This window comes from Pagrus major, chromosome 20 (assembly GCF_040436345.1).
Source record: "Pagrus major chromosome 20, Pma_NU_1.0".
Taxonomy (NCBI): domain Eukaryota; kingdom Metazoa; phylum Chordata; class Actinopteri; order Spariformes; family Sparidae; genus Pagrus; species Pagrus major.
In genome coordinates, this window is record NC_133234.1 from 25413973 (window position 1) to 25440108 (window position 26136).

Here is a 26136-nt window from a genome sequence, read left to right on the forward strand (position 1 = left end):
GAAATCTTCTCAGACATTCCCAGGTTGTCAAATATGGATGTTTTTTTTAGACGCAACTGACTCAGATGAAAATGTTTCTGTGACAATATCAGACATTCAAAACGAGCAGTGGCGGATACGTAAGAATTCTGCATTAAATCTCTAAAACCGACAAGTACTTTGTATATATTTTGTTGAGTTGTGTACTTATATTATCCCAAATGTTTCCAAAGATGTTCAAACCCAAGTTTACTTTTTTTTAACCCAAACTCTGCTGTTTTCCAAAATCTCATCAAGCAGTTTTGTTGCCTAAACTGAACCAAACTGCAGCTGTTTTACAAAGTTACCCACGTTTTATACAGACTTTCATTTAGACGCTCAGGGGCGCAACAAAACATCTGATATTTGACAACCTGGGAGTGAAAACAGGTTGTTTTTTCTTTACCAGAATTATATCCCAAAAGAACTGAAATAATCAGAAGCTTTTACAGGCTGTTTTGAGCATTTCTTAGAGAGGAAATGTTGAATGAGGACTCATGACCTCAGTAGCTCTGAAATCCTGTCTGGTAACGAAGGTAAACAGCTGTGAACAACACCGTGTATTCAGCCATATTTTGGAGAAACTGCGATAGCGTAAAGCACTGAGTGTGGACGGTGGAGAAGAGGATTATGCTGCAGCAGACATGAAACTGGGTCGGTGTTTGTTTCCTATAAGAAGTTAAAACTTTGAGACATTGATGCTCAGTCTACTGTGGACCAGCAGGCATCTCCAGAGTGTCCCAGCTGGACTGTTTGGTGTCAGTCCTGATATTGTTTGGTATCGTAGTTGGTGAGAGATTCGACCTCTTCATGAGATCTTTAATCTCTGCAGAAGATGCAACAATCTGCCTGCTCAGATGAGGAAACCTGTGTGACTGCAGCCTGTTAGCCTGTCCCATTCTGTGGACTGAGGCTCTCCCAGGGACAGATGATCTCTTTGGTTCCCACTCCTCCCCGAGAGGCGGCCCTGGTCTCCTCGTCCTCATCCTCGGACTCTATGGGGTAGATACGGCACTCTGGAGGAATATCAACTTTAATCTGGAAAAAACTGGGCAGAGAGAACTTGGTAAGATACACGACTGATAGCCTGTTAAAACAGGACGCTGAGACGTTTCTTCTCTTGGTTTTTACTCACTTGGCGATCCGTCTCGGTGGAGCCTGACTGGGCTGATCCGGACTGATCGGCTGGATGCGGCTACTCGTCCCAGCAGCTGAGTGGCACTTGGGCGACAAGCTGGCGAACATGGTGGAGGGAGTGCAGCCACGCCTCAGCAGGCGACGCAGGGACAGAGCCATGCGAGACTTGGATGCGTTCCCACCAACGGAGGCCGGAGCCGCGGGGTTCCCCTCTCCTTCTCCTTCACTGGCCTCCACTCGCCGCTCAGAGGCCGATGTGCTGTCCAAGGCCACGCTGATGGGGGACGGACAGGCTGGGGTTTGGGCCAGGAAGGGGAGAGAGGGGGAGGCGTTGGCAGAGGGGAAGTCGGAGATGCCAGAGTAGACGGCGAGGTGGGGGACAGGAGTGGTGAAGCGGCACAGCTGTGAGGTCAAAGGTCACAAAGAGAAGGTTTTCACTCCAAAAGCACGTTGGAAGATTATCAGCAGATGATTTCCTCCATAAATAACAATCAACAAGACAACACGTGCATAATGAAGCCTAATGTAGCTAATCGTAGAGCTAAACCGAAAAAGTTCCCTGAAAAGTAACCAGTAACTAATCCTGACAGACAAACATAAAGAGGAGGAGTAAAAAGTGGAATATTTGCCTCTAAGATGTGAAGGAGTAAAAGTATAAAGGTGCATAAAATGGGAGGAGTAAGAAACTGTCTCTTAATAGATTTTCACAGTGTTTTTGACAGATTCATGACTGATAATCATCGACAGTCCAGCAGGGTTCCCGCTCTTTGCTAGAGATCATTTTCCAGGACATTTTCAGAGACAGTCTAGCCGGTACGACAGACAGGAAGCGCGCCCAAACGCTAATATGTTCCTTAACTAATCAATTTATAACCCCAATGCCTTTTTCTCTTGTGAGTTACAGGACATTATCCATGGGTGCATGAACACAGCCGAGGGTTGCTGGAAGTCTGTCACAGAAGCTGAGAGCAGGTCAGTCGTCAACTTCTGATTATTTTAGCAATTATTCCATCGATTAATCGAGTAATCGGATAAATAATACTTTTGCTTTAATCAGGAGTGATAGTAAATATACAAAAGAAAAATAAGACTCTTAAAACGAACAACTAACTGATTTCCTTCTATGTTTTTATAACACTATACAGTGAACTACTAATACTGTACTGTATCGTGTAGTTTTGGGGAGTTTAAGTAATGTTCCAGGACATTCTGCTTTTTCCATGTGTTTTCCATGACAGCAACACGACAACATGAAACAGTGAATGAACGACAACTCAGGACAAACACATAAACATGAGGTGGTTTGTGGGTGTTTTTATTAGTTCATGACTGATGACAGAGAAAACATACAGTGGTTTAATGATACTAATATTAATAAAACATACAGTTAATGAGTGAAGATGGACAAGAAACATGACAGAAACAACAGCTTGTATGGACAGACGATAACAGATGTGCAGAGTTTGTGTTTAAAGGCTCAGTTCATCCACTTTCCTTCAATATAGGGAAGTATATTACTCTTTAGCCGCTACGTGATCCACTTGTACAATAATGTACAGTTGGTTTTCGCTTCAACACTATAGGAGCAGCGAGAGTGCACCGACATAGCGAAGGTGTCGGCTGTAAAACCAAAACAATGAGCTTAAAGTTGCTATAAAGCTAAAAAACAAAAACTGCAGTGGAGGTAAAGTTTTCTTTCTTTTCACATTAAACATCAATTGATCCTTCGTTATTATAAAAATATTAATTATAGCACCTTTAAACTTCATTTTCTATTTAAATGTTTCCACTAAATAATCCGATAAAATAAAAAGAGAAGATCCTGATCCTGACAAACGAGGAGATAAAACTCCTCCTGTCTGTTCAGGTCTTAGCAGCCTCCCTGCCCTGCTTGCTGAGTTTGCTCATGACCTGTGTGATGTCAACATTGGCGGCCATCTTGGCCTTCTGCTCCTGCTCCTGCTGCCGGAGGATGATGGGGCTGAGACTGGGCCGCCGGTTCTTTGCGTTCTGCTCCAACTGGGAATCACTGGGGGAAAAAAAACAAGAATAATGAAGAAAGATGAGGAGAAAATTTAGTTTTGGAGAGTGATGGACGCTACAGCGACGCTAATATCAGCCGGTTAGGTGAGGAACGTCCACTTTGCTGCCACGTACCTGAACTTGTGTTCATCAGGAGAGATTGCCTTCTGCAGCGTGTCCTTGAACACTGGAGACTTCATGTAGCGGCCGTACGAGTCCTGAAAAACAAACACGCGTCCCATCGTGAATGAGTTCAAGCACGTGGGAAATATATAACACCACCTCTGTTACGGTGTGTTTACTGACCTTCTTCATGAGCATGTAGATGTGAGTTTGAGCTGCGTCCAGGACGTATCTGTGAGGGTGCTTCAGGCCTTTCACTGTGATTTCCATCGTCTTTCCATCGATGTTGATCCACCGCGGCGCTCCACGAGCCAGGAACGTCCTGAGAGAGGAGGACAGACAAAAATACATTAACTCAGCTGCAAATTTGAGGGTTAGGGTTACGGATGAGAATACTTCTTCCTCCGCTGACTATCATGCACATATTAAATTAAAACAGCATCATCCCAACTCACAACTTCCTAAGAAATGTAAAATGACTTAATCATCAATACATTTCCAAAAACAGTTCACTATGGACAAAATCTTGATTTAAACTGTGATCGATAGGCTAAATGATTTCTGCCTCCGGCTGCAACTAACGATCGCCTCATAATGAATTCATTTGCAGCAATTTAATGTATTAATAATTAATTGTTTAGTCAATTAATTGTTAAAAAAACGTTAAAAAAATGCAGATCACAACTTTCCGGATGTCTTATTTTATCTGAGCGACAGTCAACGGAGAAAAACACACCGAAGAAACCGAGAGAATTAATTGATTACAAAAAGACGTCGCTAATCATTTCTCGGCCAGTAAATCGTTTCACTAATTAACTTATTATTTCTGCTCCGTCTCCAGTTTCTACTGCTGTCAACGTTCATCAGAGGAGACTGATACGGTGTTTTGTACAAAGAGAAAAGAAATCGAGACGTTACTTGTAGATCTGCTCGGCTTTCTCTCTCATCGTCGCTGCAGTGCCCCACTTCAGATCCTCACAGCTCTCCCAGAACGCCAAGTTCTCACCTGAGACGGTTCAGAATAGAAAAGAAAACAACAGAAAAAAGAAAACTTCACTATTCTGATGGCTGAACATTGTTTTTGTACGTGACTTCGTTAAAATAAACCTCCATCGTACCGCTGAATTCTTTCTTCAGGAAGAGTCTGAAATCATTTCGTCCTCGGGGGTCCGACAGCAGCTCCCCGAAGCTGAACGTCCACCTCTCCACTCGCATTTTAGTTGGGATTTCCACACTGTAACACACACAGAGGATAAAATGTACACTTCAAAAGTTAAATCTCAATGGAAACGATATAAATTATGTGTCGTCCTCTGCTGACCCACTTGGGCATGTTTAACGTCCAGTATGTGACGTCATCGGTGAGCCAGGGGTTGCTGGGAAGACACTTGGAGAGGAAAGGATCATGGCTACTGTAGGTGGCGCAGTACTTCACCAAACTGCAAGAACGAGGGGAGAAAGAGTTTAACTGAAGATGAGCAGCATGACTTTCACTCGTTCAGCTCTGGAGATACACTGAGACGAGCGATTGCCATTTTCAGACATTCACTACATGATTCAACCGGTCTCAGGTGACTGGGTTTGTCGTATTTAGGCAGACTGGGAATATGATGGACTAGCTTACGCGCCAATGGACACAGACGACTTCACTCTGGGCCTCATGATGGACTGCTGGGTGAAGATCATCTACAGGAAGCGGAGGAGAGACGACAGCTATAAAAACGTCAGGAAAAACAGATCTGTGTCTGTGGATCACCGCCGAGGCTCAGAAAGAAAGAAATGTCACTCACGATTCTCTCGTAGTCGTCGGGTGTTTTTACCTGCAGAAGAAAATATATTAAATGTTGCATTACAGGCGTCATCACAGAATCTGTGAAGCTGTGTGTGTTTGTGTGTTTGGTCTTTTGTGTGTGTGTGGGTTGTTTGTAACCGGTTTAAAAGTCTGAATACAAAAAGAGAGCCGTGGGAAAGGCCTGCAGAAGAGAAGAGAAAAAGAGAAGAAGAGAAAAGAAGATTAATTGTAGTAAAAGATAAAAGTTAAATGAAACAGCAGACAGAGAAAGGAAAGAGAAGATAAGTTGCCTTTACTGCACCTGGATTCATGCATGAAAGCCTCTTATTGAATATAATCTGATTGACAGGAATTATGTTCCCTCGGGTCACGCGCCGACTCACCTGTTACCTCGTCTGCGTTAGGATCTATCCGTCGATCCAGCCCGTAGTCCATGGCACTCACTGTCCCCGGCTACACACACACACACACACACACACACACACACACACACACACACACACACACACACACACATACACACACCAACGACAGAAATGATGTGTGTGTTCACCAAATGACTAATTAATGAGACGACTGTTTTCTGATGCTAATCATAAGCCGATAATGTGTCACACTTTTCTCGGCCATCTGAGGTGACAGCAGGCCGGGCTCCGGTCACGTTGTTCACTGCTGAACTTTACAAAAAATACGAATCAAAGTGATTCGTGTGTTTTCCTGCAGAGGCTTTAAAAAGCAAATAAACTTGAAAGCACATTTTACAAGAGCGCAGGATAAGCGTGTCTCTGATTTATGATATTATCTGGGATATTAAGCTGACTTTGACTTCTGGGAATCAAAGGACGAGTCTGTGTGGGAAACGTAAATCTGATTTTATTGCGTTTAAATGCAAACGGCATCTGTGCTTTACCTTCTCCTACCCTCAGCAACAAAAGTTATAAATAGTGTCTTTCTCTAATGAAACATATCATGAACATTATCTGTGGAAGAGGAAGAGAAACAATAAAAAGCTGTTTCTGTATTTTTTCTTACAGATAGGCAGAAGTGATGCATTTTGGAAAATATGCTTATTCACTGTCTTGCTATGAGTTAGCTGAGCAGATCGATACCCCCTCATGTTTGTATGCTTAGTGTAGAGAAAGAGCCACAGGGTGTTAGCTTAGCTTAGCATCAAAAACTTGAAGCAAGTTCAAGCTCAGGAGAGGAAGAATGACACACAGCTGTTGCTGGATTAACCTGCTACGGAGCAAAAACTAGCTTTGGGTACCCGTTGACCCGTGTTCCTCTGACTCTCTAAGCACTATGTGACTCCTAAAAGAAGAAATAGCACAATCTTCCTCTTACAAATGAAAAGTTAAACTCCTTACCAATAAGAAACTGTCTTTTTTAGTTTAGTAAGCTCAGCGGTTTTGCTGCATTAATTGGCCTGGTACGACCAGTTAGCTTAGGGTGGCTAATGTTTTCTAGCTGCTTAAAGAGGTCATATTAAGATAAATTTCAGGTTCATGCTTTTATTTGGGGGTCCTGGTAGAATAACTTTACATACTTTCATTTTCAAAAAACACATTTTTTGTCCTCATATATAATCGTTCTCGTATATAATATATATATTTATATAACGCTTTGCCTACAGGAAGTGGGAATATGGTCAATACGCGATTTTTAGCGGGTACCCGTGTCTAAAAAACCCGCTAATTTTGGTAGAAAAGTGGTGTTATTACTGAGCGAGGACTCCGACCTGGTGGCAGTCATTAAGAAAAACTATATAACTATATATATATATATCTCGTTGTTGGTTTTGTTTGCTTAAGTAGGTCATCAGTATTAAATGGTTTCGTTTTAAGTTTACTCAAATTACCAAAAAAACAAATGACACATGGTGAACCGGAGGCGTTCAGGGACCCTGGAGGGTCTCACAAACACAAGCTGAAACACAAGGTGCAAACCACCGCAGTACATTCTCCTACGCAGTGTGAAATATTAATCAGTTGTGCCCTTTTTCCTCTGACTGGACATGTAATGGTAATGAGGCATCATGGGTGGAGATAATTAGATACCCTGGGAAGTAAAGAGGTGGAGTGCAATTTATTTTCAGACCTCTCTGTGAGCTGGAAAACCCACTCTTATCTACAAGAGGCTGGAGCCTGATAACCATCTGTGTGTGTGTGTGTGTGTGTGTGTGTGTGTGTGTGTGTGTATTCTCACCGGAGGTCTGTGAACCACCCAGTAGGCTCTCTCCTGGCACTCAAACACCACACGGTCTGGCTTCTTCCTCTCCTTCGCCGCCCTACAAAACACACACACAAAAATCGTAACACCTCCTCGATCTTAAAATGGAGCCGCGTCTCTTTGCGTTTCCTCACACACCTACCTGTACTGCTCTTTAGCCTGCATCACAATGAAATCCCATTTATGATTCATCCACTTGTGCAGGCGGTTATACTGCTCCTGAGGACATGAAATAACACCTCAGCAAATGCCAGCGAGCGAAAAACATGAATCACTCGCAGGTCTCGGTCTCGTTCTCACCTGCTCGTGCAGCTCCAGGATTCCTTTCTTGCGTATGTTTCTTTTTGCCAGATAGATTGCTGCAATAACGACACAGAGAGGAGTGTTGACGGAGGGAGACATGTAATAAAAATGTGTAAAAAAATAAAGTCACACTAACCAAAATCTGTATCCTCGACGGGCCACTGCTGCGTGGGCCAGAAATACGGCGTCTGGAGAGGACGAAAACAGAATTGACATGAAGACAGAAACATTATTGTGAGCCGGATTTGTTTGCTGCAGACAGGAACCGAGATTAAGTGAAATTATTTTTGCTCAGGAAACCAAAACCAGGGCAGTTTGAGGTTTTTACACCACAAAATTGTCTCCTTCCTGCTGCTGTTTTTGTCCTCTAATGGGAAACTATTTAACAGGAAGTTGCACATTAAGTCTATGAGGCTGCATCCATTCGTCTTTTATTTTGCAAACCACGGGACTCTTTGGACAAATCATCATGAATGGCTCTCTTCATTATTTATTGACATCTTATGGACTCCAGGGTTAATCCACTAATCAAAAAACGATCAGCACAACAATGAATAATACAAATAATCATCAGTTGCAGCCTTAATTATCCCCTTAGAAGCTGCTGTGTCCTTGAGCCAAGAAGGCAGCAATGAAAAATGCATTGGTTGTTATCACAGTACCATTGTTAAAGCTTCTTAATGGGATAGTTGGGCTTGTATGAGGTACTTATCTATAGTCGGTGTAATACCAGCAGCAGAAGGCGTCTGCACTCCCCCAGATCGGAGATGAAGCAGGAGCACCTGTGTGGGAAGCTGAGCAATGCACTGCTGTAGACGGGGTCAGCAGCCAACTAAAAACAATTTCAGTTTGAGTGTACGCTATGTTTTTTACTGTTTATCTCGCCGTCAGACAGCCCGTTTAATGTTATATCACTCTCTGCAAAGCCACCAGACTCCTTTGACAAAAACAAGTCTTTTACCTCTGAAAACATCAGAGTCGTCGGTCTGCTGCCGCCTCGATCGGTACGTTAGTTTGTGTTATTGTGTGACTTCTGTGAATCTGAACTAACACTTAAGTTTTGTATCAACATCCAGCTGTGATTCGACTCTCGTGAAAAAATCTTTTAGGAGGGAGGGAGGGGATTGGACAGGAAGTGACCTAAATCGACGATTAAGCTTACAGCAGCTTTCCTCCATGTTTTTCGCCACCAAACAACATTTCTCTGTTGTCCTAATTGTGGTTAAAAACTGAAACTGAGACCTGAGACTGTTAAACTGTGGTGTGTTTACCTGGAAACGATAGAGGGATGCATCCGGTTTGATCACTAAGCGTTTGTGGTCTCGTAGAGGGTAGATGTATCCTAACGCCACCAGCATCGAGCCGAAGCTCCTCGCCTCTGAAGACAACAAACAGAGAGAGCGGCCGGAGGTTTAAACTGTGGCATTTCTGCTCATATATTCAGATGGAGGTGATTTTATTTTTACAAACCTTGTGCGTCTACTTGGAATCTGTCTGCTAACCAGGTGATTATGTCTTCACCTGAGGAGAAAAGGTGGACGTCAGAGGCAACAAAATGTCAGCAGTTACAAAAGCAGCTCTGACAGGAAACCACAAGGAATAAGTGAACGTGGGTGTGAGCCTCTAAATGCCAGACCCCTCTGTGATCCACCACCACCGGCTGTCCACGGCCTGGAAGACCTCTACAGCTGATGGGGGGAGACAAGAGGAGAGACAAGAGGAGAGGAGAGGAGGAGAGGAGAGGAGAGGAGAGGAGAGGAGAGGAGAGGAGAGGAGAGGAGAAAGGAAAGGAAAAGCAAACGATAGGAAAGAGGAGGAGAAAGGAAAGGATGGATAGGAGGAAGAGAGGGTAGGAAAGGAAAGGAGCTTAGAGGAAAGGTTTGGAGAGGAGAGGAAAGGAAAGAAAAATAAAGCTGAGGAAAGGAAAGGAAAGGATGGAAAGGAGGAAGACAGGGGAGGAAAGGAGCTTAGAAGAGAGGAGAGAATAAAAGGAGGGAAAGGAAAGTAGACAAGAAGGGGAAAGGAAAGGAAAGGAAAGGAAAGGAAAGGAGATGAGGAAAGAGTTAAAAGGAAAGGAAAGTAAAGGTAAGGATAGGAAGGAGGAAGACAGAAGGAAAGCAGAGGAGACAAGGAATGAGGAGCAAAGGAAAGGAAAGGAAAGGATGTTAAGGAGGAGAGAAGGGGACAGAAGCCGTCTCAGCTGTTTGAATCTGCCTGAATTCAAAGCTACAGCTGACGTAGCGGTCTGGGTTCCCTCTCCTCCTCCTCTCTCCTCCTGCTCGCTGTCTCGCTCTGGTTTTTCCCTTCTTTCTGTCTCTGTTACTTGCTCTTTTCCTCTCCCCCGCTCAGTCTTCCTCCTCCTCCTCCTCCTCCTCCTCCTTCACCTCCTACTTTCTCCCTCTCTGACTCCGAGACCGCAGGGGTTGTCATGGAGATTAAATCTGTAGCTCTGGTATCCTCCAGTGAGACTATGCAGGCACAATCACTCAGCCAGCTGCTGAATAACATCAAGTGTGTACCGCTGGCTCTGTGTGTGTGTGTGTGTGTGTGTGTGTGTGCAGCCATCAGTGTTTGTTCATGTGTGTGTGTGTGTGTTTGTGTGTGTGTGTTACCTGTAATAGCGTGCGGTATTGTTGTGATAACCAGTCTCTGAGGCTGTGACTTCACTCCTGTTTTGGGGTCCTGCATCTCCAGCATCAGCTTCTCCGCCTGCAGAGAAACATCATGAGGAGTGAGACGAGGTTTCCACGACAACTGATTGTGAAGAGTGGGGGGTGGGGGCAGAGGTCACCATGCCGACAGATTGATCCGACAACAAGTTGTTGGGGTGGAAATACGGCAGAAAACGCTGTAATTTATGGATTAAATAGCAGCTTTGATGGATGCGTGAAGTAAATCTCCTCTAAATTAATTCTCTGTTAACCTTTTTCAGATAAAATTGTCTATAATTAGAGCTGCAACAATTAATTTTGATGATCGATTAATTGTTTCAAGCATTTTCGAGGAAAAACGTCACATTAAATGTAAGAATTTGCTGCTTCTCTTGATCATTTATGACAGTTAATGAAGAGTCTTCGGATTTTGACCTGCCTGAAGACGTCACTTTGGGCTCTGGGAAATTGTGACGAACATTTTTCACAGATTTTTTCAACAGGAGGTCGGTGACCCTTAGGGGGTGCACCAAGTTATAATTTCATAATATTTTCAAACATTAGCTGGTTCCAGCTTCTTAAAGGATACGTTCACCCAAAAATGTAAATTCAGTCATCTCCTCCCTCCATGCTGATGGAAAGTCAGGTGAAGTCTCGTAGTCCACAAAACATTTCTGGAGCTTCACAGCAAAACAGAGTTGCAGCGTTCTGCTAAACAACTGAAGTAGCTGGAGACTTGATTAAAATGTTAAAATAATAAACATAAAATGTCCATACAGCTCGTACGGCACAATCCAAGTCAGCTATTTACATACTTTTGAAGCAGAAATCTAAACTGTAGCTGCAAACTCAAAGTGTTTGCTTGCACCCCGTCTAAAGTGGGTTCACAAGCTTGACTGCCTCAAGGGTGTAAATAATGTCTTTTCACATCAACTTGTGGGATCTGCAGACTTGGATCATCCCGGACGAGCTGCATGGAGAGTTATTCTTTATGTTTTTAAGTCTCCAGCTACTTCAGTTGATAAGGAGAAAACGCTGTTTTGCTGTGACTTTCCGTTGATATGAGGGAGAGTAATGATTCAATTTTAATTTTTGGGTGAACTCATCCTTTAAATGTAAGGCTTCACTTCTGTGTTTTTGGTCATTTCTGACAGTAAATGAAGAGTCTTTGGATTTTTAGATTGATGGTTGGACTAAAGAAGCGACGTCACTTTGGACTTTAGGAATATTACGATGAGCATTTTTCACAATATTTTGACATTTTATAAACTAAACAATAATCGAGTTACCATGAAAATAACCGTTAGCTGCAGCCTCAGCTCTCATAGGTTTGAAAACTCTGATGCAAATTGTCCCTGTAGGATATTAAGGCTCCCTAGCAAAGCTCATAATTAATACTTCCTATTAGACAAATGCTGATTTATTTAGTGCCTGTGATTAGACGCCTCTCTCAACATTACCGAGTCCAAATCCTACATCACAATGAACCTTAACGCTGCATTTTAACGTGGCGAGAGGTGAGATGAGAGGTTGCTTTCCTGCCCTGATGTCATGGCTTCTGTTTGGCTCGTGTGGGAGGGCTGCGGTGAGTCACTGCCCCTCTAAACAGTTTTTTAGTTATCGTATCATCTGATCCCACAGCTCAGGTGTGCGCCGGAAAACAGGAATTCGTTCAATGCATTGATTTAGTTTGTGTGTGTGAAAGTGTGTGTGTGTGTGTGTGTGTGTGTGTGTGAGAGAGAGAGAGAGTGGATGACTCCAGGGCCTGTTTGAAGTGGCTTTGTGCTTTGAAGTCATCCTGGAGAGGCTGTGAGCTCCAGGCTGAGCCCGACCAAAGTGGGCTTTCATGGACCAAAACACAAAGTTCTCCTGAATGGCGAGCATTCCCCTGGAGAGCGGGACCTCGTCAGCGCTCTGGAAATGAGCTTCTGTCTTAATTATTTCCCGCACAATTTTTTCTGATGCCAAAAGTCATTTCGCTGTGATAAATGTCCACCTCCTGACACTCCAGGAGCGAATGAATTTTAAATGTGAGGGGATGAATTGAGCCTCAGTCAATGCACAGTGCCTGGATTAACTTCCCTCCGGCTGCTGGTTGGTGTAGATGGAGGCACTGATACTGATCCAGGCTTAATGCTTATTAAACTGAATGACCTTATCACTGTGGAAAGGTTGCAACAAAACACAGTCTAACATTTAGGGTGACAGACAGACACTGAAACCAACATGACATTTGTTTTGTTATTTTGACATCTTGTCATTCTGTTGCGTGTATTTCTGAATGATTGGCACTTATGAGTTATGTTTTTCCCTCCAAATTCTAATCAATTGGGTGCCTAAAAATTCAGATTTGCATGCATAATTAAAAACATGGCACAATTTCTGTCTGCTTGTTGCATTTCCTGGAGTCTAAATGGCACCTGTGAGCTTTGCTGCTGTCCAAAAATATAATTAAAAGCATCAGGAAATCTTCTGAGGAAGTGTTCATAAGAGCAAATGCAAACAGAGCCGGGGTTTGTGAGGTTACAGCAGACCACAACAGCTGGAGCATTGCATTAGAGGATCCATGTAAGTGATCTATCTATAGGTGCGTCTGCAGGTATATAGTCTGGAAGCCTGTGGTCATCAAGTCTGATGTAAAAGGATAGCCTACCTTCTTGAGACAAGCCATCCGTGGTCGATACCTCTGCCCATGATCCCGGAGAGTGTTTCTGATGGTCATGATGCTTTTCACCCTCTCTCACACACACGCACAGTTGCGGTGCTCCTGTCGCCTGTGAGCCGCTGTGTGTCGTGTGGGGATGCGGGAAGGGAAGTGCAATGATAAATGCCGGTGCTGCCTTCACGTGTTTGCCCGTAAGCTCTTACCTAGTTAGTTGGAATTCGGGAAAATGCAGTTACATTCTCATTTTTTTTTTTTTTTGCATTCAAGTGAACGTTAAAATTTAATTCGTTTTATGATAATGCGGATATGTAATAAAAACCCAAATACACACATGCACAACATGAACGGCATAAAATAATAAAGAAAAGTAAGACATTATAGAAATAAAACACTTTATTGATAAAAAAATAAAAAGCTTTTCTGTGATGGTCGCCTGATAAGCACATTAAAGAGTCAGAGAAAGGTCTGCTCACAGAATATCGATGCTTTCTCCTGTAAATGCACATTTTTATCGATCTTTTTAAGTGCGTTCAAGTGTGAATGCTCATATTTCCGATTGCCCCTGAAGGCAGCATATCGAGGCGAGAGGGGAATCAACCAATCAGAGCGCGGCTTTCTCTATCAGGGAAACGCTGCTATGCAACGACCGGAGTGAACCAGCAGAGGGCGCCAACAACCCGGCTAACAGTCAAAAGTTCCGATTTATTTGAATTAATTCAGATATAATTCATAGTTTGCTTAGTTTGTGACACAACTGAGCGTTTAAACGTGATTATAAGCGTCCTTAAACTCGGCGTTTTTAGTTGTAAATTGTGTAATCGCGTCGTTAATTTTCTTGCTAGCTAACTTGTCCATGTACGAGCCTCGTGCGGGTAAAATGCGTGCGTGTCGAGACGCATAAAGCTAAAGATGAAATGTTCTGCTCGTGTGACCCAACGGGACTCAAATAGCTCAACACAAAGTCAACTTAAGATTGATGGTAAACAGTCGGCGACGCTACTTCCTGAGTTTAGGGAAGGGGCTTGGTCGCGTGCCCGCGCCCCCGCGAACGCGCATCAAATTAGCATCGATGAAGTTTGTGCGAACATGGCGGATTTCCTGCCGACCAGGTCCGTGTTAAAAGTTTGTCTGCCCGTCTGCCTGCTCAACAACGGCGAGGTCGAACAAATTAGGAAGTCCAAGGAGATCGACCGATGTCTCTCCCGGGAGAAAACCTACGTGAAGCGGCTGGTGAAGATCCTGCTGCTCGGCGCGGGCGAGAGCGGCAAGTCGACTTTCCTCAAACAAATGCGGATCATCCACGGCGAGGACTTCGACCAGCAAGCCCGAGAGGACTTCAGGGGCACGATCTACAGCAACGTCATCAAAGGTGAGAAGAAAAAAAGCCTCTCAGGTACATTAGAAGAGAAGTGGGTTTTATTAAAAAAACTGGGGATGGGGAAAGTTTCCACATCTGTTCAGGGTGAGAGGACATAAACAGTCTGCATCTGCTGTCGGCAACACCCATACGACCCGTGCGTGTCTCTCTGTCTCTGCGCCTCTTTATGCGTGAATCCACCGCGTATTTAACGCGGTGTGTTCCCACCACAGCCATTAACTTACACGCCAGCGGTATCAGATAGCCACAGGCGAGTTTTGTTGCTCAACAACTGAGCAGGGATGCAGCTAATGGAGGGTGAACCCACCAGGCGCTGTGATGTGAGGTGTTCCTGTTTGTCCACTCTTTGTATGTGGAGGAGATCTTCACATGCAGTGTGGTGTTGACAGAGACCCAGCAAAGACCTGGTGACACTTCTAACCTCTCTCTGACAGTTTAAACACTCATAATTGTGATATAAAATATCATATGCTTCATAAATGTACTTATTTGCCTGCACACAGGGTGTAAATCAAGGATAAAATGGCATAATTGCAATATATTGTGTGGCTTCCTCTTGCGATAAGAGCCTGACTGATATATCGATCGGCCGATGATATTATCAGCCGATATCGATACATCAGTATCGGCATATGTAAGATAAAATAAGAAAAGATATTAGTCCAACAGCGGGGGAGTTTTGCAATATATGTGCCTCGTTATGCACCGATATGAAAACCCTTTTATTTTAGAAATTATAATGTGAAAAAAGATGCTTATGCTAACAATTAGTTAGGGGTATTGGGATGTGGGCGCATATATGTGTGTCCATGGATATGCAAGTAAAGTCAAATGAAATGTGTCACATTATGTTTAGGGACCAAAAATATTCACAAAACAAGAATAAAAGTTCAGATATGAAACACTAAAATATCCCTAACTAATTTTGAGTTGTGAAATTATAAACCCCAGGTGAAGTTTAATGTCTCAAATTGGCCGATACACTTTTTACTTATAAATATTAATATCGACGTAGGCCCTGAATACCAAGTATCGGTCAGGCTCTACTTGCGATACAGTTTTTGATAGTCTGGCACCAAATATTGATATTTTTTATTAAAAACGTGGCGTCAATCTCAACAGATGTCCGTGACATTTTGACTTCACTTTTCTTTGTGGTTTAAACTTATGTACATTTAATTAACACAGATTGAGAAGACTATAATGAGCCATATTGGTATCCTGCCTTTTAAAGATTTTAACTCCAGGCCCGTTCTGCTTTTTGTCACTTTATGGCTACGTCACATTAAAATGATGGTACATGTGGGTTTGGACAAGTTGCAGTCAGTGTGTGAGTCACAAACTGACACCACAATGTGGTGGATTAATACATGAGGCCTGCACTTTGCCTTTTTAAAAATAGTTTCTTTGATGGACCAAAACTGAAACCTAATACTGGACCACATGCCAAAAACAAGCACCTCTTGCCTTGTATTGTATTGTTGTGTACGGAAGCCCGGAGAGGCCAACATTCGGTTTCTACATGGTTTTCTCTCCTGTTTATGACTTAAAGGTGCAATATGTCACAATTTACCACCTGTCAAATTCAAATCAAAGTGTTGCAGCGTACAGCTAGAGTAAACGCCAACTGTTGCTAACTGTTTGCTGCTAGATAGTTAGCTCAGTTAGCTGTGCAGCTAGCAGTCCAGACTGGGAGTTCGGAGAATCAGGGACAGGAGCTTTAGACTGCGACGGCTCAGGGCTAGCTGGTTAGCATGCTACATTCAGTAGATATGTTTGCAACACCGTTGTTAAAATTCTTTATCTAATAATCTTTTAAAATTCCTTATTTTTTAATTTATTTTCATGTTATGTGCTCAGATTATGAAAAATAATTACTAATCAGGAAACATTTATATATAAAGAGCAGTTATAACAGTGATTCATATTACACATCAACACATTTTAATCATTCCTTTTACAGAAATACTTGAAAAACAGGATTGTGTTTGTCTTGTAAAGTCATCTCAACCTGCTCCATCACTCAGACAAACTAGAATGGTAGAGTGCATACCTCCACCAAGGCCCAACAGTCAGCTTTACCTGCATCATAGATACCAGCTACCTAAATACTCCTGATGTTGATCCATTATTCTCTGAGAAATTAGTGGAAATGTTGGAAATCACCGTATCGTGCGATGTTAAAGGAAGTGAGAATAAAATTCCTGGACCTGCACCAAAAGTTAACGGGTCTTTTCTGGGAAGAGACCCATCGTTCGTCCACGTTTCGTGGAAATCTGTTGAGTAGTTTTTGTGTAATCCAGCTGACAAACCAACAAACCACTCATCTAGTCTCTCTTCCACTTTGAGTTTCATTCATGTCTGACCTTATACATTTCAACACACTACTAGCGGGCCTCTCTCTCACACTCCGACCTTTTTTCACTTCCTCTCCAGGTGTGCGTGTGTTGGTGGATGCCCGGGAGAAGCTGCACATCCCGTGGGGTGACCAGGACAACCAGCGGCACGGCGACAGCCTGATGGCGTTCGACACCCGGTCGGCTAAGATGGCCACGGGGCAGCTGGAGGCGTCCGTCTTCCAGCAGTACCTGCCGGCCATCACCGCTCTGTGGGCCGACTCGGGCATACAGAACGCCTACGACCGTCGCAGGGAGTTTCAGCTGGTAGGTGGATTGAAATGGCCCAGTTTTTGTTTTTGTCCCATCGATCACCAAACCCAGTAAGAGTGTTCTGGTGTTTCCAGTTGGTCTTTCTCGAGAATTGAAAACGACAGTGAAAACAGAAAGTGAAACAGTTTATTTCATCTCGATTCATCCTCCCTTCCCTCGCTCCCTGTTTGTCTCTTTCTCTGTTGAATGGTCAGACATGTGATTGAGTCAGCTTCCTGTTTACACCTCTCCCCGCTCCTTATGTCTTGACTGTCAGCACATGCGTTTCAGCACGCTGACGTTTCCCCCAGAATAACAGCTGTGGACGAGAGCACGTTCACATGTCCTCACTGGGGCTTTTTTTTTTACTGCGCTCCCGTTCTGTCCTGGTATCACTTTCACAACCTGCTGCCGTCGTAAAATACATTAATGATTGAGGAGAGGGGGGACGCACGTCTCCAAGTTTCTTTCAGCAATCAGACAAAAGCAGTAAATTCAAATGTGTTTGTCAGTTGCATAAGGCTGAACTGTTCTCAATACCCTCTTGTTAGCCTCACACACACACACACACACACACACACACACACAATCGGCGAGCTGGTTGTGCAGACAAAAAGGGGAATAAGAGCTGGAATGTTGATCTGTAGTTAAACAGCTTTATGCTTACAAACAGAGCTCCCTCACTCAGCGTTATTGGCACACAAACACTCACACCTCAAGTTACACAAGTACAAGGACACACACACACAAACACACAAATACACCATTATTTACATGTGTATGAAAAATGCTCCATACAGTTTCCCACAGGGTGAGTTTTGTTGGACAAACGATACAAAACCTAAAGATATTCAAATTATTATCAGAGGAAACAAAAGAAGCAGATTTTAGCATTTCAGAAGCTTGAACAGGTGATTTTTTTTGTTGTTGTTGTTATTTTTGCTTGAAAATTGACAATCAATCAATAATCAATAATCAATAAGTTGAGGACAAATTGATTTGACATTTTAAAGATATTTAGTAATTTTGTGGACTAAACTTCAGGTCAGAAACATGTTTCAGACTTTACTCTGACATTTACAAGTCTGTGTATTTTATGTATAAATCTTATTTCTTATTCACAGTTAAAGTTGCAACGATTAGTTAACTGAAAGAAAACTATTTGGACGATTGATTAATCCATTTCAGTCATTTTCAAGCAACAGTTGCTCGTTCCAGCTTCTGAAACGTAAGGATTCGTTGCCTCTCTTTGTCATGTTATTATTTATTTATTATTGTGGCTTTTTAATGCCTTTATCTGAGAGGATAGCTTGAAAAGTTGCCCACAAAAAGAGGGCCACAGGTCGGATTCGAACCCTGCGAGGACACGGCCTCTGTTCACGCTGCGACTGTAGCTGATGTCCACAGACGAGTTGTAAAGTAAAGCTAACGCCCAGTAAAAAGGGTTTAATGTTAACTCTGTCAAGACTCAAGGCTCCGTGTCAAATTAGAGTTTTTATGATTTGATAAACGTGCGCTGCTACGTGAAATTTAAGTATATGGGTGTGGGTGTGTATTAATTGGTGTGTGATCAGTATATATGCCCTGTAAGATCAGTAAGACTGACAGAGAACCAAACATACGTATTGAATACTGCTGCTTACAACTGAAATGATTAAACAACTAATTAGTTATTCTTTGTTGGTAATTGTTTGTCATTTATCAGGCGAAAATACCAAATATTTCATGGTTCCTTCTTCTAAAATGTGACGATTGGCTGCTTCTCCTGAACATTCAGGGGTTTTTGACATTTGCAACTATTTTCTGATTTTATGCAAACTAAACAATAAAACGCATAACTAAAAAAATGATCAGATAGTGAAAACAATCCTTAGTTGCAGCCCGTCGTTATGTATAAAACTTTGATATTCAGTCTGAATGAGACTCGGATAGAAACACATAAAAACCAGCCGCGGCAGCTGAAGAGTTGCTGCTCTGGGAGCTGTTTCTCTGTTCCCAGCTCTTGTTAGCGAGGTCTAATTTGTTTTTCTGCCAGCAGATACAACCCATTGTGTTTTGAACATGCCCTTTACGTATTTGCATCACAAATCACAAGTGCCTTCAGGCTGGCTTGTAATTATCATTAAAAACACATGTACAGAATGAAAGCACACAAGGATCCTCTCTGTCTCGCTCTGCGTGGTACAAAGTTCACGCTTGGCCTTGAAAATCGGTCGTAAACATTTTCCCTCTCCTCTCTTCTCACTTGAGTTTGTGTATTTTAATCAGTGTAGATCCAGATACTGATAATGAGCCCAAAAATAGTAGTAGTGGTAATAAATCGTCCTGAATTTGAAGTGTCGTGGCGACAGTTCAGACGACACGCTGACGTTATGTAATGTTATGTTTCAGTTTTGCTTCTTCAGCAGATGAGCTGCAGGCGTCGTCATGCTTGATAATGAACAGAAAGAGCTCAGAGTGATCGCTCTTCTCGTTTCTCTTCTCCTTTTTTGTTTTTTTTCTTCATCTGCCTGATTTTTTTGACTATTACAAAACCACCACCGCCCTCAGATTTGAGCTCCTTCACTCGAGCAAAGCCAGAATTGAAAATCAGAGGTATCTCCTCTTTTCTCTGGCTTCAGCGCAGTGCCACGCCACTCTACCCCTCCCATGTGTAATCTTAGCCTTGCACACACTTTGCACACACACACGCACACACGCACGCACAGGTTTTTCAGGTCAGGTTAGTTTTTTAAAAGATCAAAAGGTGAGCACAGAAGCACACTGTGAGGGGGAAATGGCGCTAACAGTCAGAAACACGATCCGAACTATCACTACGACTGTTAAAATTTGAATTTTACGGCACGGGTGGAGTCATTAATGCAAAATAGATGCAGAATATTCTCCTGATAAAGGCGTGGTGTGTCACAGGAAAGACACGGTCGGCCGCAGGAAAATCTGCTTTGCTTTTTTTTCAGTCAGTTTTCGCTTTATGTCGAGAACAGACACACACACACACACACAGATACAGGAATGCATCTCGGTCTTGGCAGCCTCATGTCTGGGCTTGCACTAATTGTGCATGAACAGTGTCAGAACGGTCTAGAAAACTCCCCTACACACACACACACACACACACACACACACACACACACACACACGCACACACACACACACACAGATGTAGCCACACTTCTGTGTACATCAAAGACACACTTACAAACACGTGTCTCCTGTCGTACCAAATACTTTGCATCCTGCTTCAGATACTCAGAAGAAGAGAAAACAGAGTGTGTGTGTGTGTGTGTGTGTGTGTGTGTGTGTGTGTGTGTGTGTGGCAGCTAACGAGAGATTTTGTCCTGCGCCTAAACAACAGCGACGACTGTATCTTCAGTAAAAAGTGTTTTGCGTTATAAACTGTGCTGTTGAAAATCTAATAAATTGTGCAGAATTAACAGAAATTCCTCCTCTGTCCTGTCGCAGGGTGAGTCAGTGAAGTATTTCTTGGATAATCTGGATAAGCTTGGCGAGCCGGTAAGTTGTTTCTGCCTGCTCTGATTGTAATAATCAGATGTGTGCATGTTATAGTTCATATTGCAACATGTCTGGACAGTTTAAGGTTGGCTGACAAGCGACCGAGACGGTTGTTTGTCAGAGATAATGCTGAGGTTTTGGTAAAAAAAGGCTGCTATGAGCCGGCAGCTATGAGGAAACTGGCATCACCTCAGTCTGGAAGCTCTGGGAGGGTGTCTGCAGATCTAAATATTTTCCTTTGCCTGTCCAAGGCAGTAATATTCATTATCAACAATATTTATATCTGCTTGCTGGCTGTAGGGACACAAAATATTCAAAAAGTATGATTTTTTTTGTGACTGTTTGTTCTTAGTAAAGCAGAGTTTGAGTCAGCAACATCAGACCAGCAGCAAACTGTGTCACTACTGCAAGCTGACACAGCCAGGAAAGTCATGGTGACATATTGAGAAAGTGCTCATATAAGCAGAACAGAAATGAATTACATAAGTAGGAATTATTGTTATATACTGCTGAGAAGTACTGAAAGAATTTGGTTTAATAAGTAATGCATTGCATGCATCATATGTGGCAATAAAAAGTTCTTAAATTTAACGTGGTGAACCTGCAGAAACACTGTTAACATGTCAGCAGAATTAATTTTACAAGAGCAGATCATGTTTTGAAAATGTAATAAATTACCTCCAGATGATCCGCCTTCTTCTGAGGAATCAAAAGTCCCAGAATCATTTTTTTCCAACAAAGCTACCTGCCTCCTCCCATCATGTGTGTTTAACTGAATGTTAAGCAGAAGAAAAAGATAGAAAACAACATTGACATGTACAAAATAATATCATTATCATTTATACTGAAATATGAGCCAATTCATTCCACTCATGAGAAGTAAATCACCAGACACACAAGATTAAATGGTTTCTGTGATTTCATAAAACAGTTTATCTCTCAAGTGAATGTATATTTTACAATCTTATAAATTTGCCACACACAGTGTGTCTCAGGAGTCTTGTCATTATATTTATTTAGTTTAACAGGAGTTAATCTTGTTGTAATGAGGCAGTCCTAACTTCGTGTTAACTGTTTGTGTCTGAGCCTTAACACAAGCTTCCCTGACACATTCAGTATCTGTATATGTATTTTTTAATCAATATCCACCAAAATAGCATAAAAAAAGTTTGCACTAAAGAACACTGTTCTGGAGAAAACAGATCACCAGATTATACAAAACAAACTCTTCCTTTAGCTGTGATGTTTTCGTCGGTGTGTTGTTCAATGTCTCTCTTCACCTTGTGATCGCTCAGGCAGGCAGGCAGGCAGGCAGACAGACAGACAGACAGACAGACAGACAGCTTTATTTAACCCCGAGGGGGAAATTAGGTCATCATAGCGGCGGTACAAGTGCAAATACAATCAGAATGTAAGGGCAAATATAGATAAAAAATTAACAAATTGTATCTTGTCTTATAATAATCTCCTGTTCGTGTAGACGCTCATTCGTTGTGTCTTTCCGTCTCTCCTCCAGAGTTACCTCCCCACTCAGCAGGACATCCTGCTGGCCCGTAAACCCACCAAGGGCATCCACGAGTATGACTTCGAGATCAAGAACGTTCCCTTCAAGATGGTGGACGTGGGAGGGCAGCGGTCGGAGCGGAGGCGCTGGTTCGAGTGTTTCGACTCGGTCACCTCCATCCTCTTCCTCGTCTCCTCCTCTGAATACGACCAGGTAAGAACATGGCATCTCATTTCCTCTCTCTCTCACACACACAAGCGAGCAGCACACACTCATGTGATAGCCTGATAAGTGGCACATTAATCTGTTGGTTGAAGCAGATAGTGTTTGGTGACTTGTTGATAAGTTGTCGTTGCTGTGTCTATATGCTCACTCTTGATGTGTGGGAGTTGTTGTGTTTTGTCTCACAGCATGTGTAGATTTCCTCAAATAAAACTCAGTTTGTGCACATGTGCAGGTTGTACTGTGTGGTTCAATTAAAAAGGCTTACTTCCTGAAAAGACATGAGCAAAAATCTTGGCCGTAAGTCTGATTCAGTATATTATATATCTTTAGGTAGAGAAATGCACACAGATTAACAGATTCACCGTTTATTTTATTTATTTTTTTATTTTTTTATACATTAAAGATAAAGGATTGACTCAGACTAGGTATTTAAGGGTGATACCTGTAACAATATTTCACAGTTAAAAGAAATAGAGAGATGTACTGAACAGGACATTTTTCACGTTTGAAAACTAAACCTGTCAGTGCTCTCTGGTTGGAGAACTATGTAATGGTGACAACTTCCTAAATCATATCTTTGGCATTTCTGTGCCGCAACATCTCGTTATTTATCAGCCAACATAAACACCGACGCAGAATACAGCACAGTACTGAGCAATCCCCTATTCTCTACAGTAGAGCGTGCATGGTCCTCCCTAGGTTTGGGGAAGACTCAGGGTCCACTGGGGATCAACTACCATCATTAAATCTGGGAACAGTCAAGCAGTTTGTTTTGATGCTCTCCACATTGATTTTAACCTCATTTGGTTTATGTGGTGCCCAAAACGGCCTGGGAGCTGCGCCTGAGCCGTGTAACGATAGGAAAACCCCTGATCTGGTTGCATGTCTGTAGTGTCTCCTGGAGAAAAACTCTGCTTTGAGCCGGTTTTCCTCGTTCCTCACTAAAGCTTTGTGTATTTGCATAATTGGTGTGTTTAAAGAGACACACAGGACTTCTGCTGATCAATGTTGGCTCATAGTTTTCCACCAATGCACCACGCTTATTCCCCTGTTGCTGTAACCCGACTGGGAAATACTTTCGAGCAGCAAATGTTAATGACATGGGAGAGTACTGAGCTCTCCCAGCTCTCAATCAAAAAGGGACACGTACCAATCTGAATATCCTACTAAATGATTTTGAATAGAAAAAGAGGTTTGAGTAGGTGTCACTTGTTGCTACGGCTCAGTTAATTTCTGTCTCAACATTAGTGATTGTACTTCATCCCTCCCAATGTCTTCCACAGGTGCTGATGGAAGACAGGCTGACCAACCGGCTGCGCGAATCACTCAACATCTTCGAGACCATCGTCAACAACCGCGTCTTCATCAACGTTTCGATCATCCTCTTCCTGAACAAGACGGACCTGCTGGAGGAGAAGGTGAAGAGCGTTCCGCTCAAGGACTACTTTCCTGAATACACCGGGACGGAGCACAGCCTACCGGAAATCCAGGCGTTCATGGTGGAGTGCTTCCGGGCCAAGAGACGCGACGGCACCCAGAAGCCCCTGTACCACCACTTCACCACGGCCATCAACACGGAGAACATCAGGCTGGTGTTCCGGGACGTCAAGGACACCATCCTCCACGACAACCTCAAACAGCTCATGCTCCAATGACCCCTGTCGACCTGTGAAAGTAGAGGACCTGAATGGGGACGAACCACCCCCTCGCTCCTGACGAGGACTTGGGAGAGACCAGCCTCAGAAGAATCTGATAGATGTTCTTCTTCGCCCGTTTTTATATTAGTTTTTACTCTCCTCTTTGAAGAGTTGGCCTTCTTGTTAGTTCAGGGTTTGGTAGGTGAACGAGTCAGTAGGAAAGACTGTGTGTGGGTTTAAAGAAAGAGGAGCAGGCAGTTCGGATGTTAGCATCTGAACTTAGCTGCTTCGTCTTCAGACATGTCCTCTGGCCTGACTCTCGGGAGGCTTTTCAACTCACAAGGTGTCGGTGCTGGCGTTCATGCCAGCGCCTGTCTGTGGAGTTTTACACATTTTGCAAACCAGGCTGATACACTTGGCGAGCAACAAACACAGGCAAGGTGAAAAAAGTTTAAACAACACGTTAGGTGGTCAGAATCATCTGTGCCAGAGTTGATTTGCCAGCACTGAATTAATTTACTCCAAAATCACTCCATTATTTCTGTCACACTCTCCAGTGCTGCTTTGTGAACGTGGTTTCGAAGCCCCTGTAGTTTATAGAGGGTTTGTTAAATTGCTGATTATCTGGAGACTGAACAATCCTCGTTTTCCTTCTCTTATTGCAGCACCATTCCTCCGCTCTTCACTTCTTGTTTCAACTCGATGAGCGGGTTGAAAGTGCCAGCACAGAGTCGATTTACCGAGACGAGTACCAGTTCATTGATGATGAAAGAGCTCCGAACGGTTTAAGATTTGTTGTGGAAAAAGGCTCCAGCACTGGCACCTTGTCTCTGGAAAACATGCTAGAAAAGAAAAGGGCACAACGGCGAGATATAAGATGTCTTAAGGAGACCTAATCACTGTTTAAATCCTGCATTTGTGCCTGTTTGTCTCTATAGAATTTAAGTCAATCTAACAGATAATTAAGATGCCAGTTCTCCCTTTATTGTTTGGTTGTTTAGAGGGTAAAATGACCTTCGGTGGCACATGAGGCAGGCGTGCCAGCAAGTGAACATGCAGTCCACTGTATTCTCAGGGTTGAATCAAAAGCAGCGTTAATGCTGATGTCATTGTTGGTGAACTAACTGAATAATCTAATCTTAATCTGGGCGGCAGAGCAGCGAGACTCAGCCAGGCCACAGTACAGTTAGCTGGGTGGTGTTTGGTACTGGATGCTCCTGGCTTTGAACCCTGACCTTTGACCCAGACTCCCCCTCTCTTCCTCTCTCTCTCATTATGTTCTCATCTCTGATTAGATGCCTTGTAAAGGGACAGACCTCCCCTGTTTGCCTGAATGATGAATGTCTGTTAATATGTACAGAGATTTGCTGTAGATTGTCTGAATATACTGTATCCAACATTGTTACGGTTTAAGATGTGACCTGTCGTGAGAATATCTGTGTTGGCACTGAACCTACCGCAATCTTGTGCCGTTTAGGAGTTCCCTTTAATACACATTTTGAATTTGTAGACAAAAAAAAAAAATCTACTCGAGTTGAATACTTTTGTCAGCGACTGTATTCTGTAGGACGCCAATCTTTGTTCGAGGACGACTTCCAGGCACTGCTAAAAATCTGTGTTTCTGCCAAATCACCCCGATGCTTCCTTGGGACTGTTCACATGGACAGTGTGTAGTTTTTCTCCTGTGAGCTTCAGTTTGCTTCCAGTTTTTTTTTTTTTTGCTTTGTACATACTGTAATCTGTTGCCATGTAAATAATATTCAGGTTTATCTCCGTATATGTAAATGGTTGTAGAAATGGCGTTATTTTTCCCCCCCCCCAAATCTGAATGTGTTACAAATCACTGCTTTTTTCCAATGAAGATGATCTTTTGATGTAGATGTTTATGTGTAATTTTTTTTCATCACCCTCTTGAAATTCATTCCTGTGCCAAGTCTCATGCCACTCTAACCCTATCAATAAAATACACTTTTCTAATGAAAGCAGGCTCTTCTCTCTTTATTATACATATTATTTAGTGTATACAGCCCTCATCCAAAAGGGAAATACATTTTTTGGGTAAGCTAAGGGACATGTTTTTTCTACATTAAATGGATGGATGCATTTTCAAATAAAAGTTAAATAAACAGGGTCAGCTGTTTTAAATTAAGTTATTAAAATACAAATGTAAATACTGTGACTGTTCAACCATGTCCTCTCTTAAACCTGTGTATTAAATCCATCATTTCTTTGCATGTTATTGTTCATACAGATATATTTCTTCTTTATTTAACTTGTTTATTATTTTTCAA

The 26136-nt window shown here is 42.7% G+C and overlaps 2 protein-coding genes across 2 annotated transcripts; one reads left to right on the plus strand and one right to left on the minus strand.

Moving 5' to 3' along the window:
• Positions 1-2454: 2454 nt before the first annotated feature.
• Positions 2455-13180, minus strand: LOC141015497 (regulator of G-protein signaling 9-like). Its single transcript, XM_073489587.1, has 17 exons — positions 12929-13180; positions 10237-10333; positions 9095-9145; positions 8896-9002; positions 7761-7812; positions 7622-7680; positions 7464-7540; positions 7298-7379; positions 5483-5545; positions 5091-5120; positions 4925-4986; positions 4626-4739; positions 4419-4534; positions 4219-4306; positions 3484-3622; positions 3313-3395; positions 2455-3184 (listed from the first exon to the last, which is right to left on the minus strand). Exons 1-17 carry the CDS (start codon positions 12995-12997, stop codon positions 3019-3021), a joined length of 1455 nt encoding a protein of 484 aa, XP_073345688.1. The 5' UTR covers positions 12998-13180; the 3' UTR covers positions 2455-3018.
• Positions 13181-13951: 771 nt separating this feature from the next.
• On the plus strand, positions 13952-25827 carry LOC141015415 (guanine nucleotide-binding protein subunit alpha-13-like). The gene is made up of 5 exons (XM_073489488.1): positions 13952-14309; positions 16755-16981; positions 20429-20479; positions 21996-22196; positions 23492-25827. The coding sequence occupies exons 1-5, from the start codon at positions 14027-14029 to the stop codon at positions 23861-23863; spliced, it is 1134 nt and encodes a 377-aa protein (XP_073345589.1). The 5' UTR covers positions 13952-14026; the 3' UTR covers positions 23864-25827.
• The last annotated feature ends 309 nt before the right edge of the window (positions 25828-26136 follow it).